General features: G+C 46.6%; 2 protein-coding genes across 10 annotated transcripts; one reads left to right on the top strand and one right to left on the bottom strand.

The window, feature by feature from the left end:
* The first annotated feature begins 3,997 nt into the window (after positions 1-3,997).
* LOC112281468 (ethylene receptor 1) lies at positions 3,998-9,750 on the top strand. Of its 4 annotated transcripts, none has more exons than XM_024518022.3 (7): positions 3,998-5,098; positions 5,802-6,348; positions 6,536-6,796; positions 7,053-7,343; positions 7,575-8,354; positions 8,530-9,106; positions 9,417-9,750. In XM_024518022.3, exons 2-6 carry the CDS (start codon positions 5,911-5,913, stop codon positions 9,091-9,093), a joined length of 2,334 nt encoding a protein of 777 aa, XP_024373790.1. In that variant the 5' UTR covers positions 3,998-5,098; positions 5,802-5,910; the 3' UTR covers positions 9,094-9,106; positions 9,417-9,750. The 4 variants fall into 4 exon arrangements, with proteins under 4 accessions (XP_024373790.1, XP_024373791.1, XP_024373789.1 ...); XM_024518023.3 differs by having other exon boundaries at positions 9,339-9,750; XM_090250067.1 differs by lacking the exon at positions 9,417-9,750 and having other exon boundaries at positions 4,111-4,522; positions 4,781-5,098; positions 8,530-9,180.
* A 233-nt stretch (positions 9,751-9,983) lies between these two features.
* LOC112281469 (ethylene receptor 1) lies at positions 9,984-15,780 on the bottom strand. 6 transcript variants are annotated; one of them, XM_090250070.1, is made up of 8 exons: positions 15,264-15,572; positions 14,688-15,005; positions 13,438-13,984; positions 12,990-13,250; positions 12,443-12,733; positions 11,432-12,211; positions 10,680-11,256; positions 9,984-10,367 (listed from the first exon to the last, which is right to left on the bottom strand). In XM_090250070.1, the coding sequence occupies exons 3-7, from the start codon at positions 13,873-13,875 to the stop codon at positions 10,693-10,695; spliced, it is 2,334 nt and encodes a 777-aa protein (XP_090106196.1). In that variant the 5' UTR covers positions 13,876-13,984; positions 14,688-15,005; positions 15,264-15,572; the 3' UTR covers positions 9,984-10,367; positions 10,680-10,692. The 6 variants fall into 6 exon arrangements, with proteins under 6 accessions (XP_090106196.1, XP_024373794.2, XP_024373793.2 ...); XM_024518026.3 differs by having other exon boundaries at positions 9,984-10,445; positions 14,688-15,780; XM_024518025.3 differs by having other exon boundaries at positions 14,688-15,780.
* Between the last annotated feature and the right edge of the window lie 2,735 nt (positions 15,781-18,515).

Raw genomic sequence — 18,515 nt, 5'->3', positions numbered from 1 at the left:
AAAACTAAAGGAAGATTCTCCAAACATTGATATTGGGTGATTTGAATTTGTAAAGGCTTTATAGGAGCTTAATTAAGTTAAAGTTGTTTTAAAATGACTCTAGTTTTTGTGAAATAAAAAAGATTTATATTTTAGAGCATTTTGTGAGATTTGTAGCAAATCTATAAGTAAAACATTATAGGTTTGTGATTATAGTTGTCTTAAATGTATGTTGTATATTTGAGCTTGGTCAAACAAGTTAATTTAATGGTTACAAAAATTCATATGAGTCAAAATCTTAGAAATTGGATTTTGGAAAGTCAATGAAGATTTCTATAATTTGCAACAATTGCTTGATTAAACATAGATAAAATTTGATATATTAGTAGTAGGCTTGATTGCAAAAATAATTCAAAATTTGAAAATAATTAAATAGTGAAAACAAGAAATATTAGCATTGGAAAATTGACATCAAGGTTTGAAAAAGAGGTTAGTCAACACCAAAATAGACTATGAGATTTTCTCCCATTAGACAAGATTGATCATCTTCAAATCTATTTAGCTTGTTTTCAACTAAGATATTTAGAGGTATGCAAATTTTGAGTTAAGATCAATAGTTAAATTGTTAGTCCTTGAGGTTTTGAGTTTGTTATATAATTTAGATAGGATTTAATTGTAATTCTTTAGTATTTTTAAAAAATTGTTAGAATTTATCTAAGATTTCAATAGAGTTTGTTAGATTTTTTTTTACAAAAAAAAAAAAAAAAAAACAAAAAAACAAAAAAAAAAAAAACAATAGGACTTGCTTAAAATTTACCTATGGTTTTCTAATAATTTCTTTTTAATATTTCTTTAAGATTTACATATGATTTGTTAGGATTTTTTCAAAGTTTTTTATGATTTCTTTAGGGATTTTTTAGGACTTCTTTATGATTCTTTTAAAGTTTTTTTAAGGTTTCATTAGAATTTGATTAAGGTTTGATTAGAATTTGATTAAGGTTTGATTAGAATTTTTACAATTCAATTGAGATTTATATAGAATTTTAATAAGATTTTTATGTTCTTAGTTGTTGCAAAATTCCACTTTAACTTCTACATCCAAGTACTTAGTACATTTTTAAACAAGACAACATGTAATATGACAATGTGTAATAAAATGATAAAGTCTTTATTAATCTATTTCATAATGAATTATAAGATAATGTCAAAGACTTATTATTGACAAAGCCAAGAACAAACCCATTGAAATAATTTATTGTCCGAGCCATTGCATGCAACAATCAATTTTTTATAAGATGCAAAGTATATAAATTTGGTTAGAAAGGAATAAGTCAAGTCATGATGACAACTCCTAAGTTTTAAGAAACTTATCCATTGAAGGCTTGAACCTATACAAATTGATAGGGTATATTTTAAACTTCTTGTTTAGTAAGTCTTATTCTTATCAAAGCATTTTTTTGTTCCAAATCTTATTTTAAGAATGTATGTTCTTTTTGTCTTTAGCAAAAGCCATTCAAGTTTTTATATTATAATATTTTTGAATAAATATCTATTCTTTTTGAATGATACAAGAGTGTACAAATATTTTTTTTTGTTTTGTTTTTATTTTTTTATTAATTCCCTTAATACATAATTCTACATAAAATTTTGTTATATTCTTCAAATGGAGCCACCAAAAATCTCTTGACGTCAACTTTAAGCTTATATCAAATTCAAAATGTCTTATAATTAGAAAATCATGAATTGCTTAAAGAACAAGAAATTGTGATTTTTCTTTAAGAACAAGTAAGCACCCCTTAAAATTGAGAATTATGTCTTTAAATTCAAATTTAAAAATATCATGAGATTAGGAAGTATTATTCATAATATCACTCACAAGTGGTTTTCAAGATATACTTGATTGGACTTAATTGGACTTAATCATGAAATGTTGATATGAAATTCAAAAAACATACAACACTAATAAGCACATAAATCAAATTAAGAGAGATAAATTTGTAACTTCTATTATCAAAGGAAAATTTTAAGGACTTATATGTGTGTCAGTGTGGATGTGAAATTATTGGCTGTTGAGTCACTTTCTGGTGGTGCCCTTGACGTTCCGATGCTTGCTTCGTGAGCACCCCGTCATCAGCTTCGGCAGCTGCGTGTTGGCTGAGTCCGACGATAATGATTCACACAGCTTTGTGCTTTCTTCTCTGTTCCCATGGGAATTCAAGAGTGGACAGCCATTGCTGCAGACGACCACCTGCTCACCATTTCGTCGTAGAGACATGGGTGGCGTGCTTGTTGTCGACCATGATCAAGAGACTCGTGACGTCTGGTAACCACAACACAAACTGGGTGGCGTCCCACCCCACGCTACTGAAGGCATCGACAACATGTCCCCCTCGCAACGCATTCGTAATGCTGGGTATGGAGCAGTAGATTCTTAAGCCCCACACACCCAACCCTCCTCATCCCCTTCACCGTATCGCACACATTAACAGCATCGTCGACACTCGTGCTTCGCGGCGTGTGCATACAGCACAGACGCCGTAGATTCACGCACCCACCTTTCGAACCATGCGCTAAAACTGATCTCTTACAACAACTGCGGCTTACCATACAAGTGTTCTGTACAACCATCGAATAGTTATGTAATGACTGCCTCTCAGCGCCACCAGCTTGAGAGACTATGCTCGACTCCTAGCGAAAAACCAAACCTCTTTCGTCACATACAAATCACTCATTCATGATCATGAAGGCTGGAAAACGTCACAACTTGTAGCCCTTCACCTAAAATCATCTTGCACCCAGCACTTCCGAACCCCTGCTGTAATCACACCAGTGCCAGCCCGACAACTCTTGGCTGCACACCGACTCGACCGCAAAGCCAAACAAAGCTCAAGACAAGGCGCTTGCGATTGCCCTGCCTGCAAGCCATGCAGGACAACGCCCTGGTCGTGCCCTGCCGCGATCGATCCCGGAAGGAAAACCCTCACCCAGGTCCTGCCATCTTGGACACGGGCCACCTCGGGATCGCGCCGCAGCCACCCGCGACCCCACCTGCCAATACGATTCCCGCACGCCCTTGGTGCGCCTGTGAAGCAGCACCGCTTCATGGCTTGAGGCGGACGAAAAACATGTCCGGAAGGATTCGTTCTGATGCGTCTCCATGGTGTCTAATGTCGTGGAGTTTCACGTAGAAATCACAGAATGTTGAGATCGGGGCACACATGGAGAGCGGGTCGGGCATGGCACGTGCACTCCAGGAGTGACTCTGTTCGGGGGTGGCGAAGGGGCGCAGCAGAGGCGTTGTTGGTTTTCTCCCCGCAGGCCGATCCCAAGTGACTTTCGAATCTTGGCTGATCGTCCCATTCCCCTGAAAAACCCGTTGACTCGCTGCGGTGACAAACTGCTGAAAGAAGGAGGCGAGTTGCTCGTACGGGTCTCCATGCGCAATGCGAAGGAGAAAACGGAAGGAGACTGAACTAGCGTGCACTCGAAGACGTAACCAACAACAGCGACTCACGCCGGAACCTGGAAACTGGCGGATCCCCAACGATTCCTTTCAGACACAAAAGTTGGACGCACAGTGACGAATGGCGTCAAAGAATTGAAACGAACCGAGAGAGACACAGTATGGCGACGGGGAAGATGCTCTCCTGGCGAGAGGTAAGTGGAGTCGGATTCGGATGATGACTGGGCATGAGCCCAGTCCAAGTGCTCCGCTTCCGCTACTGCTGTCAGTCAGTGGGGCTACCTTCATGGCAGCGAGCCCTCACCGCAGGTGAATCGAAAATCCATGTGTAATAAGGTAATATGTGAGGGGCAGGGGCAACGGAGGCAGATCGAGCTCGGAGGGCGGGGATGAGTCCTGGGCTGGAACTTTCCTTCTTGTGGCGGGGGAGGGGCAGCGCGGGACCAACCTCGACGCGCCAGCAATCCCGGCATGGGGCCCAACTGTCCGGGAATCGTGTGTCCCCTCTGGCTTTGTTTAGCGTCGTAGGCTGGTCGTACCTTGCTGCTGCATGTGGAAGGTATACACTGGTGAGGCAAGCCTGAGCCTAGCCTCTAGCGGTGTTCTGATTGTAGCAGTGGCAGTGGTTAGTGGCACTGTGGAGCAGGCTCCGTCTTGTTTTGGATTGTGTTTCTGGGTTCCAGCTGGTACTGCGTCCGAAGTTGTTGCAGGCAAGTGTGTTTTGGTTGCTTACTTGGAACCCTAAACCAGCCATGGCCATTCCGGCCTTCTTCGGGCTTAGATCACGCCAGGTCGCGGCCCAGGCACCGCCGTAGCCATTCCTGCCAGTCGATGTCAGTGCTCCCTGGTTCACACGTCGTGATGTTGGCGCCCAATTTGGGCCCCGTTTGACGCCCGCATGGGTTGGTTTTGTGGGGTTTGAGGGGGTGTTGCCGGTGTGGACTTTTGGTAACGTGCGGCAGAGGGAATTTGGAGGGTTTTGAGTGGCGGTGTTGACTTTGTGGGGGAGGTTGTGTGTGCCGTGGACTGGTCTTTGAGCTTGAGAGTGCGTTTGGTCTGAGGCTCGGAGGAGAACTCCAGGTGCGTGGCACGAGAGGGGATACGAGTATGGACTGGGGTGTTGCGGTTTGAGGGGTCCTGTTTCATGCGTTTTGGATCTCTTTCTGCATCATCAAGGAAGACGGGTTTGTGGAGTGTGTAGAGTTGTCGTGACATGGAAGCTTGTGCATAAGAAAGGAATGAAGCCCGTTTGAAGCAACCGCGGTGGTTGGATTGAATTGGGAAAGAAGAAGAGGAAGAGGAAGGCAGGAGCTCTTGATTGATGTGTGTTGTTCGCAGTTGATGGTGGTGGATGTGTTCGAGCACCTTTACTTTTTTATGTGGACATGATGTGGACGCAAGCCGGTCGTCGACACGCGGATTGTTTCATATCTGTGGAAGTTCTAGATCTGCAGATACGACAGACCTAGATGATGCGAGCCTGCTGAAAGGTGCGCACTTTGCCTTCTGAAAAAGGTGGATTAGACGCGCGGAATTCGTCAGCTCCTTGCAGCAGAAGTGGGCACAAGGCGACATTCTTCTTGTATAGGAAGGATCAATCGATTATCAGTGTGCATAAGAGGTTCCCGCACCCCAAGTTGTGCGCCCTATTGCTTGGTGAGTGGTTTTGACCTATTTGCACATACAGGTCACTGGCATGCATGATACAGTATGTGTAAAGCATTTGAGGCAAATGGTTTTAAGATGATTGCACTCGTGTTTGAAGGCAGTTGTCGCGGCTTCAAGGGCATCACTGACCTAAAGTTTCTTGTAGAGCAATCCGCTAGTGACAGTCTTCTTCGTGATGCAGCATGTGCAATCTCTCGTTTGTCAAAGGGGAGGGGGGTAGATGTTGTGGAATGGAATGCTTTTCTTCTGCAATGTCCGTGGGTTTTATCCGAGGACTCTAATCGAATACAAGACCCATGATTTGCCTGCTACTTTACTTTACTGCTTGAACGCTTCGTTTAGCCAGCCAGTCAGCCAGAGAGATGTAATGGAGATGTTATCTTTCCAGGGATTTAGGAACTGGTTGGATCGGTTTATGGAAGTTTGGTGTAGGCGATTTTCGTGAGGTGGGTGAATGAGTGTTGGGTTCCATGTTTGACCCAGAGAGCACACCCAGAAAGTGCATGATAAGAGTATTGAAGGTTGGATTGAGCAGGAGCTGACGGACAGCTGTTGAGTGCTGCCGGGGCATGTGCAGCGTGGCAGATTGTATTCTGAGGGTTGATTTCGTTATCTGTAGAAGTTGTCTAGCTGAGTTTGTGATTGTGTTTTTATGAAATGTATTTCATGTTCAAAGAAAATTGTTTTGCAGAAGCCGCATGGAAAAGTATTTGCAGCGGTCGGGTTATTGTATGGAACTCCTGACCAAGGCAGTACAGTGATCGTGGACAAGGTGTGCTAGAAGTGTTGGTGCATCGGTAATGGCTAAGCTGTGGAGATGGGCGCTCTCCGCGACCTGCTTGCTGGTGGTCGCACGGGCCGTGATTGCAGGGATGGGGACCAATGCTCCAGGTCATCCCGGTTGTAATTGTGAAGAGGATTGGGGGCTGCTTGAGCTAGTGACCCGGTGTCAGTTGGCCAGCGACTTCCTGATCGCCCTGGCGTACTTCTCTATTCCGCTGGAGCTGGTGTACTTCGTCAGTTTCTCGCACGTCTTTCCATTTAGATGGATTATTATCCAGTTTGGAACGTTTATCGTGTTGTGCGGCCTGACGCACTTTATAGCGATATGGACCTACGGTCCGCATTCATTTCTTATCATGCTGATTCAAACAATTCTGAAGATTGCAACTGCGCTAGTGTCGTGTGCTACTGCTATCACGCTGGTCCACGTTATTCCAACTCTGCTTCATGTCAAGGTGAGCCAGAGTGTTTTTTGTGTTGATTTGAGTTGGGTTGTGCTGGGTTAGGGTTTCCCCCTTCGGATGTTGGGCAGGCTGATGCATGTACCAACTTCATGGAGTGTTGCACACCGAGTCACGTCACGTTTGAATGATCGGCAACGAGTGCAGCGATCGATGATGGTCTGGTAATTTACTTCTCTAGGTGCGGGAGCTGTTTTTGAAGCACAAGGCTGCTGAGCTAGATAGGGAAATGGGTATCATTAAGGATCAAGAGGAGGCGGGGCGGCATGTTCGTATGCTGACAAACGAGATTCGGAGCACCCTTGACCGTCACACCATTCTGAACACAACGCTTGTGGAGCTGGCGAAGACGCTGGAACTTGCAAACTGCACAATCTGGGAACCCAACGTCGAGGGTGATGCGATAAAGCTGACTCATGAGCTTGACAGACGATATCTGCAGGTCACCTCTCGCACTGTCTCCTGTTCGCCACGTGCTCATGTTGCGAAAGAACTCGTTTTGAACGGTGTGGTTTGTGTCAACTTTCATTCCGCAGAGTGTTTCAGCAATAAGTTGTGATTAGAAGCTGCGAGGAGGACGGTGTTTGGTTGGTGATGGGGCCCGGGTTGTGGTGTACGTTGTGCGTTGTCTGAGATTTGGTTTATGGGGCTGTCATGCTTCCGCCGCTAAGAAAGGCATGGGATGTTCGGTTTTGCAGGTCCCCGTCACGATTCCAGCATCTGACAAAACTGTGCAGCAAATTATTCAGACCAGCGAAGCGATAGTGATTCCTCCTGTTTGTGCTCTTGGGAAGGCAAGCAATCATCGCGTTCTAGCCGGTGCTATGGCAGCAGTTCGTCTGCCTTTGCTGTACGTTTCAAATTTTAAGGGAGGCACGCCCGAAGTGGTCAGTGCGTCTTACGCTATCCTGGTGTTGGTGTTGCCCGGTGAAACCGGTCGAGTGTGGACAGCCCACGAAATCGAGATGGTGGAGGTTGTTGCAGATCAGGTAATCTTGGTGGCATTGCTGCCGAAACACTTGAGCTTCGGTCGAGTGTGCCACATTGCGTTTGTTATGTCAATTTTTGAGGAAGACATGCTTTGGTGCGGTTGACGGGGATACTGGGATGCGATGCACGTTGGTGAGGATGTCTTATCGTTTGCGATAGAGGGGGTGGACATGAGCTTTGCTGGATTGGTGAATTCCGTAGAATTTATCCTGGAAATGTGTTGCTTTTAGGTTGCAGTGGCTTTGTCTCACGCGGCAGTGCTAGAGGATTCCCAACGTACGAGAGACGCGCTGGTGGACCAAAACAAAAAACTGCAAGCTGCGCGGCAGGAAGCAGAAACAGCTATTCGTGCCCGCAACGATTTCCTGGCAGTAATGAACCACGAAATGCGAACTCCAATGCATGCGATCATTGCCCTGTCTTCGTTGTTACAAGAGGGAAAGCTGACGGTGGATCAGCGGAGTATGGTTGATACCGTTGTGAAAAGTAGCAGTCTGCTGTCGACCTTGATCAATGACGTGCTCGACTTTTCACGGCTGGAGGATGGAAGTTTGAGTTTGGAGATGCGTCCTTTTGAGCTCCCAACCGTTTTGAGGGAGACCGAGAATCTTGCCAAACCGATGGCGAAGGGGAAAGGGCTGGACTTCTTTTTCGACATAAATATGGATGTACCGCAGTGTGTGATAGGGGACGAAAAGCGCCTCCTCCAAATCACTTTGAATATAATTGGTAATGCGGTGAAGTTCACTAGGCTCGGATTCGTGTCCGTCTCCGTGAGCCTGGAGAAGTACGATGCGAGTATTAGACGGGACCCGAGGAACCCGAGCTGGCGCCCGATACCATGCGACGGTTTTGTGTACATTCGTATTGTTGTGAAGGATACCGGATTGGGAGTGAGGGAGAACGACATCCCTCGGCTGTTCAACAAGTTTGTGCAAGCCGACAGCACAACCACTCGTCAGTACGGGGGCACTGGACTAGGTTTGGCAATCTGCAAGAAGTTTGTTCAGGTTTGTGAAGTGCATCCTTCTATGTATCGTGATTTTTTGCATTTTCTGCTTTTGGTTCGTCGTAACCCGTGATCATCAGGTTTGATTTAGATTCTGGCAGCTGTATTGACTTGAGTGTTTGGATGTGTGTTCGTTATCCTTTCTGATGACCTTACTTATGATCACCGCCGTGCAGCTCATGAATGGTCACATTTGGATTGAAAGCGAGGGTATAAACAGAGGTTCTGTAGTAACCTTCATAGTGAGGTTACAGGTGCAGTCGGATTCAGCCAAGGAAAGAGGTAGGCCGTCTCGTGAGGAGCAACTGAATAAAGAAGACCTGAAAGGTCTGAAAGTTCTAGTTACAGACGACAACAGCGTGAACCGCATTGTGACCAAAAGACTATTAGATAGGTTAGGTTGTTACACGACTGTAGTGGAATCAGGGCAACAGTGTCTGGCTGCTCTGTCGCAGCCTGGCAGTGGATTTAGGGTTCTCTTGCTGGATTTGTGCATGCCGGAGATGGACGGATATGAAGTGGCCAGGATCATCAAGCAAAAGTTTCGACCGGGGGAGCCTTTAGTCGTTGCTTTGACAGCGAATACGGACAAGAATACGAAAGAGCGGTGTATGCAGATCGGAATGGATGAGGTTGTGTTGAAGCCGATCTCGCTGCAAGAGATGAGCGCCGTGCTGTGCAAATTGTTGCACAACCCAAAGAGCGGTTCTCGTTCCCACGGCATGGTGAATGGAAGATAGTAGACTTCCGCAGGTGAATAGCTCCACAGCATATGTGCGATGTACAAAGTTCAATTTTATCTTCGTGCCGAATTTCCTCTTGTTCTACATCTGTCGCAATCCGCTGGGCAGTACCTCACGCTGTTGCAGTATTTTTGTTCGCTTGGGTGTGGTTCAGTAAGATTTTGGGTTGCTTTATAAAATGTTGTACTTTTGAAGTGTCGGATAAGTGTTGAGGCGAGGATTGTTTGCTCTGATTTTGGAAGTCGACGTCGAACATCGAGGATGTCGTGAATGTGTACTGAAAGGGAGGGTTTTGCAATGGTTGCGACGCGCGAAATCAGAGTCGGATCTGTGCAGAGGAGCTTCCTGGTAATGACGATAAATGAGGTGTATTTGAGACTCAGGGCGGTGGTAAGAGAGTATTTGGGATTGTTGTTTTTGATGGGGATGGAAAATTCGCGCTTTGCCGTGTTCTGCTCTTGGCCCACAATGTGTTGTGGTCTTGACTGATGAGCGCCCGGTCGGCGCCATTCCGTCCCTCCTTTCATTTTTCTTTTTTTGTAGCATTTTCGAACACCTTGAGTCTATCATTGGTGGATTCTTACTTCTTTCTGGTTTCCTAGTTTTAATTTGTTTCTCTTTAATGGTTATTTGAAATTGAATGTTGTTTGTCTACTTTGGTGAGCCTTTTTTCGTCATGCATCTTGGGCGTTTGAGTGATGTCGTTTGCAGTGGAATAGCACTCAGTTGTTTTATAACAGCTTTTCTGAGTCAAAGCTAGCAGATATCCACTAATCCCTGTGAAGAAGACATGCAAACTTTTTTACGAATCAATCAATAATCTTCCCTTGGCATCATTGATTAGCTGAAGAGTCATGTATCGCATTTCACCGTCAAAAGTTAGAAAATAACAAAAGTTCAATCTTTGTGATTAAGCGCAATGATAGTACAAAACTTGTAACTGATTTACTGAAATGGCAGCAATATGGTATAAGCAATTTCAACAATGACTATGCTCTGTGACAATAGACAGCCGTGCCATTTCTAATATTAGTAGATTACTATGTTGACAAAGAAATAAAAAAATGAAAGGAGGGACGGAATGGCGCCGACCGGGCGCTCATCAGTCAAGACCACAACACATTGTGGGCCAAGAGCAGAACACGGCAAAGCGCGAATTTTCCATCCCCATCAAAAACAACAATCCCAAATACTCTCTTACCACCGCCCTGAGTCTCAAATACACCTCATTTATCGTCATTACCAGGAAGCTCCTCTGCACAGATCCGACTCTGATTTCGCGCGTCGCAACCATTGCAAAACCCTCCCTTTCAGTACACATTCACGACATCCTCGATGTTCGACGTCGACTTCCAAAATCAGAGCAAACAATCCTCGCCTCAACACTTATCCGACACTTCAAAAGTACAACATTTTATAAAGCAACCCAAAATCTTACTGAACCACACCCAAGCGAACAAAAATACTGCAACAGCGTGAGGTACTGCCCAGCGGATTGCGACAGATGTAGAACAAGAGAGGAAATTCGGCACGAAGATAAAATTGAACTTTGTACATCGCACATATGCTGTGGAGCTATTCACCTGCGGAAGTCTACTATCTTCCATTCACCATGCCGTGGGAACGAGAACCGCTCTTTGGGTTGTGCAACAATTTGCACAGCACGGCGCTCATCTCTTGCAGCGAGATCGGCTTCAACACAACCTCATCCATTCCGATCTGCATACACCGCTCTTTCGTATTCTTGTCCGTATTCGCTGTCAAAGCAACGACTAAAGGCTCCCCCTGTCGAAACTTTTGCTTGATGATCCTGGCCACTTCATATCCGTCCATCTCCGGCATGCACAAATCCAGCAAGAGAACCCTAAATCCACTGCCAGGCTGCGACAGAGCAGCCAGACACTGTTGCCCTGATTCCACTACAGTCGTGTAACAACCTAACCTATCTAATAGTCTTTTGGTCACAATGCGGTTCACGCTGTTGTCGTCTGTAACTAGAACTTTCAGACCTTTCAGGTCTTCTTTATTCAGTTGCTCCTCACGAGACGGCCTACCTCTTTCCTTGGCTGAATCCGACTGCACCTGTAACCTCACTATGAAGGTTACTACAGAACCTCTGTTTATACCCTCGCTTTCAATCCAAATGTGACCATTCATGAGCTGCACGGCGGTGATCATAAGTAAGGTCATCAGAAAGGATAACGAACACACATCCAAACACTCAAGTCAATACAGCTGCCAGAATCTAAATCAAACCTGATGATCACGGGTTACGACGAACCAAAAGCAGAAAATGCAAAAAATCACGATACATAGAAGGATGCACTTCACAAACCTGAACAAACTTCTTGCAGATTGCCAAACCTAGTCCAGTGCCCCCGTACTGACGAGTGGTTGTGCTGTCGGCTTGCACAAACTTGTTGAACAGCCGAGGGATGTCGTTCTCCCTCACTCCCAATCCGGTATCCTTCACAACAATACGAATGTACACAAAACCGTCGCATGGTATCGGGCGCCAGCTCGGGTTCCTCGGGTCCCGTCTAATACTCGCATCGTACTTCTCCAGGCTCACGGAGACGGACACGAATCCGAGCCTAGTGAACTTCACCGCATTACCAATTATATTCAAAGTGATTTGGAGGAGGCGCTTTTCGTCCCCTATCACACACTGCGGTACATCCATATTTATGTCGAAAAAGAAGTCCAGCCCTTTCCCCTTCGCCATCGGTTTGGCAAGATTCTCGGCCTCCCTCAAAACGGTTGGGAGCTCAAAAGGACGCATCTCCAAACTCAAACTTCCATCCTCCAGCCGTGAAAAGTCGAGCACGTCATTGATCAAGGTCGACAGCAGACTGCTACTTTTCACAACGGTATCAACCATACTCCGCTGATCCACCGTCAGCTTTCCCTCTTGTAACAACGAAGACAGGGCAATGATCGCATGCATTGGAGTTCGCATTTCGTGGTTCATTACTGCCAGGAAATCGTTGCGGGCACGAATAGCTGTTTCTGCTTCCTGCCGCGCAGCTTGCAGTTTTTTGTTTTGGTCCACCAGCGCGTCTCTCGTACGTTGGGAATCCTCTAGCACTGCCGCGTGAGACAAAGCCACTGCAACCTAAAAGCAACACATTTCCAGGATAAATTCTACGGAATTCACCAATCCAGCAAAGCTCATGTCCACCCCCTCTATCGCAAACGATAAGACATCCTCACCAACGTGCATCGCATCCCAGTATCCCCGTCAACCGCACCAAAGCATGTCTTCCTCAAAAATTGACATAACAAACGCAATGTGGCACACTCGACCGAAGCTCAAGTGTTTCGGCAGCAATGCCACCAAGATTACCTGATCTGCAACAACCTCCACCATCTCGATTTCGTGGGCTGTCCACACTCGACCGGTTTCACCGGGCAACACCAACACCAGGATAGCGTAAGACGCACTGACCACTTCGGGCGTGCCTCCCTTAAAATTTGAAACGTACAGCAAAGGCAGACGAACTGCTGCCATAGCACCGGCTAGAACGCGATGATTGCTTGCCTTCCCAAGAGCACAAACAGGAGGAATCACTATCGCTTCGCTGGTCTGAATAATTTGCTGCACAGTTTTGTCAGATGCTGGAATCGTGACGGGGACCTGCAAAACCGAACATCCCATGCCTTTCTTAGCGGCGGAAGCATGACAGCCCCATAAACCAAATCTCAGACAACGCACAACGTACACCACAACCCGGGCCCCATCACCAACCAAACACCGTCCTCCTCGCAGCTTCTAATCACAACTTATTGCTGAAACACTCTGCGGAATGAAAGTTGACACAAACCACACCGTTCAAAACGAGTTCTTTCGCAACATGAGCACGTGGCGAACAGGAGACAGTGCGAGAGGTGACCTGCAGATATCGTCTGTCAAGCTCATGAGTCAGCTTTATCGCATCACCCTCGACGTTGGGTTCCCAGATTGTGCAGTTTGCAAGTTCCAGCGTCTTCGCCAGCTCCACAAGCGTTGTGTTCAGAATGGTGTGACGGTCAAGGGTGCTCCGAATCTCGTTTGTCAGCATACGAACATGCCGCCCCGCCTCCTCTTGATCCTTAATGATACCCATTTCCCTATCTAGCTCAGCAGCCTTGTGCTTCAAAAACAGCTCCCGCACCTAGAGAAGTAAATTACCAGACCATCATCGATCGCTGCACTCGTTGCCGATCATTCAAACGTGACGTGACTCGGTGTGCAACACTCCATGAAGTTGGTACATGCATCAGCCTGCCCAACATCCGAAGGGGGAAACCCTAACCCAGCACAACCCAACTCAAATCAACACAAAAAACACTCTGGCTCACCTTGACATGAAGCAGAGTTGGAATAACGTGGACCAGCGTGATAGCAGTAGCACACGACACTAGCGCAGTTGCAATCTTCAGAATTGTTTGAATCAGCATGATAAGAAATGAATGCGGACCGTAGGTCCATATCGCTATAAAGTGCGTCAGGCCGCACAACACGATAAACGTTCCAAACTGGATAATAATCCATCTAAATGGAAAGACGTGCGAGAAACTGACGAAGTACACCAGCTCCAGCGGAATAGAGAAGTACGCCAGGGCGATCAGGAAGTCGCTGGCCAACTGACACCGGGTCACTAGCTCAAGCAGCCCCCAATCCTCTTCACAATTACAACCGGGATGACCTGGAGCATTGGTCCCCATCCCTGCAATCACGGCCCGTGCGACCACCAGCAAGCAGGTCGCGGAGAGCGCCCATCTCCACAGCTTAGCCATTACCGATGCACCAACACTTCTAGCACACCTTGTCCACGATCACTGTACTGCCTTGGTCAGGAGTTCCATACAATAACCCGACCGCTGCAAATACTTTTCCATGCGGCTTCTGCAAAACAATTTTCTTTGAACATGAAATACATTTCATAAAAACACAATCACAAACTCAGCTAGACAACTTCTACAGATAACGAAATCAACCCTCAGAATACAATCTGCCACGCTGCACATGCCCCGGCAGCACTCAACAGCTGTCCGTCAGCTCCTGCTCAATCCAACCTTCAATACTCTTATCATGCACTTTCTGGGTGTGCTCTCTGGGTCAAACATGGAACCCAACACTCATTCACCCACCTCACGAAAATCGCCTACACCAAACTTCCATAAACCGATCCAACCAGTTCCTAAATCCCTGGAAAGATAACATCTCCATTACATCTCTCTGGCTGACTGGCTGGCTAAACGAAGCGTTCAAGCAGTAAAGTAAAGTAGCAGGCAAATCATGGGTCTTGTATTCGATTAGAGTCCTCGGATAAAACCCACGGACATTGCAGAAGAAAAGCATTCCATTCCACAACATCTACCCCCCTCCCCTTTGACAAACGAGAGATTGCACATGCTGCATCACGAAGAAGACTGTCACTAGCGGATTGCTCTACAAGAAACTTTAGGTCAGTGATGCCCTTGAAGCCGCGACAACTGCCTTCAAACACGAGTGCAATCATCTTAAAACCATTTGCCTCAAATGCTTTACACATACTGTATCATGCATGCCAGTGACCTGTATGTGCAAATAGGTCAAAACCACTCACCAAGCAATAGGGCGCACAACTTGGGGTGCGGGAACCTCTTATGCACACTGATAATCGATTGATCCTTCCTATACAAGAAGAATGTCGCCTTGTGCCCACTTCTGCTGCAAGGAGCTGACGAATTCCGCGCGTCTAATCCACCTTTTTCAGAAGGCAAAGTGCGCACCTTTCAGCAGGCTCGCATCATCTAGGTCTGTCGTATCTGCAGATCTAGAACTTCCACAGATATGAAACAATCCGCGTGTCGACGACCGGCTTGCGTCCACATCATGTCCACATAAAAAAGTAAAGGTGCTCGAACACATCCACCACCATCAACTGCGAACAACACACATCAATCAAGAGCTCCTGCCTTCCTCTTCCTCTTCTTCTTTCCCAATTCAATCCAACCACCGCGGTTGCTTCAAACGGGCTTCATTCCTTTCTTATGCACAAGCTTCCATGTCACGACAACTCTACACACTCCACAAACCCGTCTTCCTTGATGATGCAGAAAGAGATCCAAAACGCATGAAACAGGACCCCTCAAACCGCAACACCCCAGTCCATACTCGTATCCCCTCTCGTGCCACGCACCTGGAGTTCTCCTCCGAGCCTCAGACCAAACGCACTCTCAAGCTCAAAGACCAGTCCACGGCACACACAACCTCCCCCACAAAGTCAACACCGCCACTCAAAACCCTCCAAATTCCCTCTGCCGCACGTTACCAAAAGTCCACACCGGCAACACCCCCTCAAACCCCACAAAACCAACCCATGCGGGCGTCAAACGGGGCCCAAATTGGGCGCCAACATCACGACGTGTGAACCAGGGAGCACTGACATCGACTGGCAGGAATGGCTACGGCGGTGCCTGGGCCGCGACCTGGCGTGATCTAAGCCCGAAGAAGGCCGGAATGGCCATGGCTGGTTTAGGGTTCCAAGTAAGCAACCAAAACACACTTGCCTGCAACAACTTCGGACGCAGTACCAGCTGGAACCCAGAAACACAATCCAAAACAAGACGGAGCCTGCTCCACAGTGCCACTAACCACTGCCACTGCTACAATCAGAACACCGCTAGAGGCTAGGCTCAGGCTTGCCTCACCAGTGTATACCTTCCACATGCAGCAGCAAGGTACGACCAGCCTACGACGCTAAACAAAGCCAGAGGGGACACACGATTCCCGGACAGTTGGGCCCCATGCCGGGATTGCTGGCGCGTCGAGGTTGGTCCCGCGCTGCCCCTCCCCCGCCACAAGAAGGAAAGTTCCAGCCCAGGACTCATCCCCGCCCTCCGAGCTCGATCTGCCTCCGTTGCCCCTGCCCCTCACATATTACCTTATTACACATGGATTTTCGATTCACCTGCGGTGAGGGCTCGCTGCCATGAAGGTAGCCCCACTGACTGACAGCAGTAGCGGAAGCGGAGCACTTGGACTGGGCTCATGCCCAGTCATCATCCGAATCCGACTCCACTTACCTCTCGCCAGGAGAGCATCTTCCCCGTCGCCATACTGTGTCTCTCTCGGTTCGTTTCAATTCTTTGACGCCATTCGTCACTGTGCGTCCAACTTTTGTGTCTGAAAGGAATCGTTGGGGATCCGCCAGTTTCCAGGTTCCGGCGTGAGTCGCTGTTGTTGGTTACGTCTTCGAGTGCACGCTAGTTCAGTCTCCTTCCGTTTTCTCCTTCGCATTGCGCATGGAGACCCGTACGAGCAACTCGCCTCCTTCTTTCAGCAGTTTGTCACCGCAGCGAGTCAACGGGTTTTTCAGGGGAATGGGACGATCAGCCAAGATTCGAAAGTCACTTGGGATCGGCCTGCGGGGAGAAAACCAACAACGCCTCTGCTGCGCCCCTTCGCCACCCCCGAACAGAGTCACTCCTGGAGTGCACGTGCCATGCCCGACCCGCTCTCCATGTGTGCCCCGATCTCAACATTCTGTGATTTCTACGTGAAACTCCACGACATTAGACACCATGGAGACGCATCAGAACGAATCCTTCCGGACATGTTTTTCGTCCGCCTCAAGCCATGAAGCGGTGCTGCTTCACAGGCGCACCAAGGGCGTGCGGGAATCGTATTGGCAGGTGGGGTCGCGGGTGGCTGCGGCGCGATCCCGAGGTGGCCCGTGTCCAAGATGGCAGGACCTGGGTGAGGGTTTTCCTTCCGGGATCGATCGCGGCAGGGCACGACCAGGGCGTTGTCCTGCATGGCTTGCAGGCAGGGCAATCGCAAGCGCCTTGTCTTGAGCTTTGTTTGGCTTTGCGGTCGAGTCGGTGTGCAGCCAAGAGTTGTCGGGCTGGCACTGGTGTGATTACAGCAGGGGTTCGGAAGTGCTGGGTGCAAGATGATTTTAGGTGAAGGGCTACAAGTTGTGACGTTTTCCAGCCTTCATGATCATGAATGAGTGATTTGTATGTGACGAAAGAGGTTTGGTTTTTCGCTAGGAGTCGAGCATAGTCTCTCAAGCTGGTGGCGCTGAGAGGCAGTCATTACATAACTATTCGATGGTTGTACAGAACACTTGTATGGTAAGCCGCAGTTGTTGTAAGAGATCAGTTTTAGCGCATGGTTCGAAAGGTGGGTGCGTGAATCTACGGCGTCTGTGCTGTATGCACACGCCGCGAAGCACGAGTGTCGACGATGCTGTTAATGTGTGCGATACGGTGAAGGGGATGAGGAGGGTTGGGTGTGTGGGGCTTAAGAATCTACTGCTCCATACCCAGCATTACGAATGCGTTGCGAGGGGGACATGTTGTCGATGCCTTCAGTAGCGTGGGGTGGGACGCCACCCAGTTTGTGTTGTGGTTACCAGACGTCACGAGTCTCTTGATCATGGTCGACAACAAGCACGCCACCCATGTCTCTACGACGAAATGGTGAGCAGGTGGTCGTCTGCAGCAATGGCTGTCCACTCTTGAATTCCCATGGGAACAGAGAAGAAAGCACAAAGCTGTGTGAATCATTATCGTCGGACTCAGCCAACACGCAGCTGCCGAAGCTGATGACGGGGTGCTCACGAAGCAAGCATCGGAACGTCAAGGGCACCACCAGAAAGTGACTCAACAGCCAATAATTTCACATCCACACTGACACACATATAAGTCCTTAAAATTTTCCTTTGATAATAGAAGTTACAAATTTATCTCTCTTAATTTGATTTATGTGCTTATTAGTGTTGTATGTTTTTTGAATTTCATATCAACATTTCATGATTAAGTCCAATTAAGTCCAATCAAGTATATCTTGAAAACCACTTGTGAGTGATATTATGAATAATACTTCCTAATCTCATGATATTTTTAAATTTGAATTTAAAGACATAATTCTCAATTTTAAGGGGTGCTTACTTGTTCTTAAAGAAAAATCACAATTTCTTGTTCTTTAAGCAATTCATGATTTTCTAATTATAAGACATTTTGAATTTGATATAAGCTTAAAGTTGACGTCAAGAGATTTTTGGTGGCTCCATTTGAAGAATATAACAAAATTTTATGTAGAATTATGTATTAAGGGAATTAATAAAAAAATAAAAACAAAACAAAAAAAAATATTTGTACACTCTTGTATCATTCAAAAAGAATAGATATTTATTCAAAAATATTATAATATAAAAACTTGAATGGCTTTTGCTAAAGACAAAAAGAACATACATTCTTAAAATAAGATTTGGAACAAAAAAATGCTTTGATAAGAATAAGACTTACTAAACAAGAAGTTTAAAATATACCCTATCAATTTGTATAGGTTCAAGCCTTCAATGGATAAGTTTCTTAAAACTTAGGAGTTGTCATCATGACTTGACTTATTCCTTTCTAACCAAATTTATATACTTTGCATCTTA

Source organism: Physcomitrium patens, chromosome 4 (genome assembly GCF_059467195.1).
Source record: "Physcomitrium patens ecotype Gransden chromosome 4, ASM5946719v1, whole genome shotgun sequence".
NCBI classification, from domain to species: Eukaryota; Viridiplantae; Streptophyta; class Bryopsida; order Funariales; family Funariaceae; genus Physcomitrium; species Physcomitrium patens.
This window is presented reverse-complemented; position numbering and strand designations above follow the sequence as displayed.

What these genes read in the sequence shown, in the direction of transcription:
- LOC112281468 (XM_024518022.3), top strand. Translation starts at nt 5,911, where the DNA reads ATGGCTAAGCTGTGGAGATGGGCGCTCTCCGCGACCTGCTTGCTGGTG. An exon ending in TGGAGGTTGTTGCAGATCAG is followed by an intron (nt 7,344 to 7,574) that starts GTAATCTTGGTG and finishes TGTTGCTTTTAG; the next exon opens with GTTGCAGTGGCTTTGTCTCA. An exon ending in TCTGCAAGAAGTTTGTTCAG is followed by an intron (nt 8,355 to 8,529) that starts GTTTGTGAAGTG and finishes ACCGCCGTGCAG; the next exon opens with CTCATGAATGGTCACATTTG.
- LOC112281469 (XM_024518026.3), bottom strand. Translation starts at nt 13,875, where the DNA reads ATGGCTAAGCTGTGGAGATGGGCGCTCTCCGCGACCTGCTTGCTGGTG. An exon ending in CAACTCTGCTTCATGTCAAG is followed by an intron (nt 13,251 to 13,437) that starts GTGAGCCAGAGT and finishes TTACTTCTCTAG; the next exon opens with GTGCGGGAGCTGTTTTTGAA. An exon ending in TGGAGGTTGTTGCAGATCAG is followed by an intron (nt 12,212 to 12,442) that starts GTAATCTTGGTG and finishes TGTTGCTTTTAG; the next exon opens with GTTGCAGTGGCTTTGTCTCA.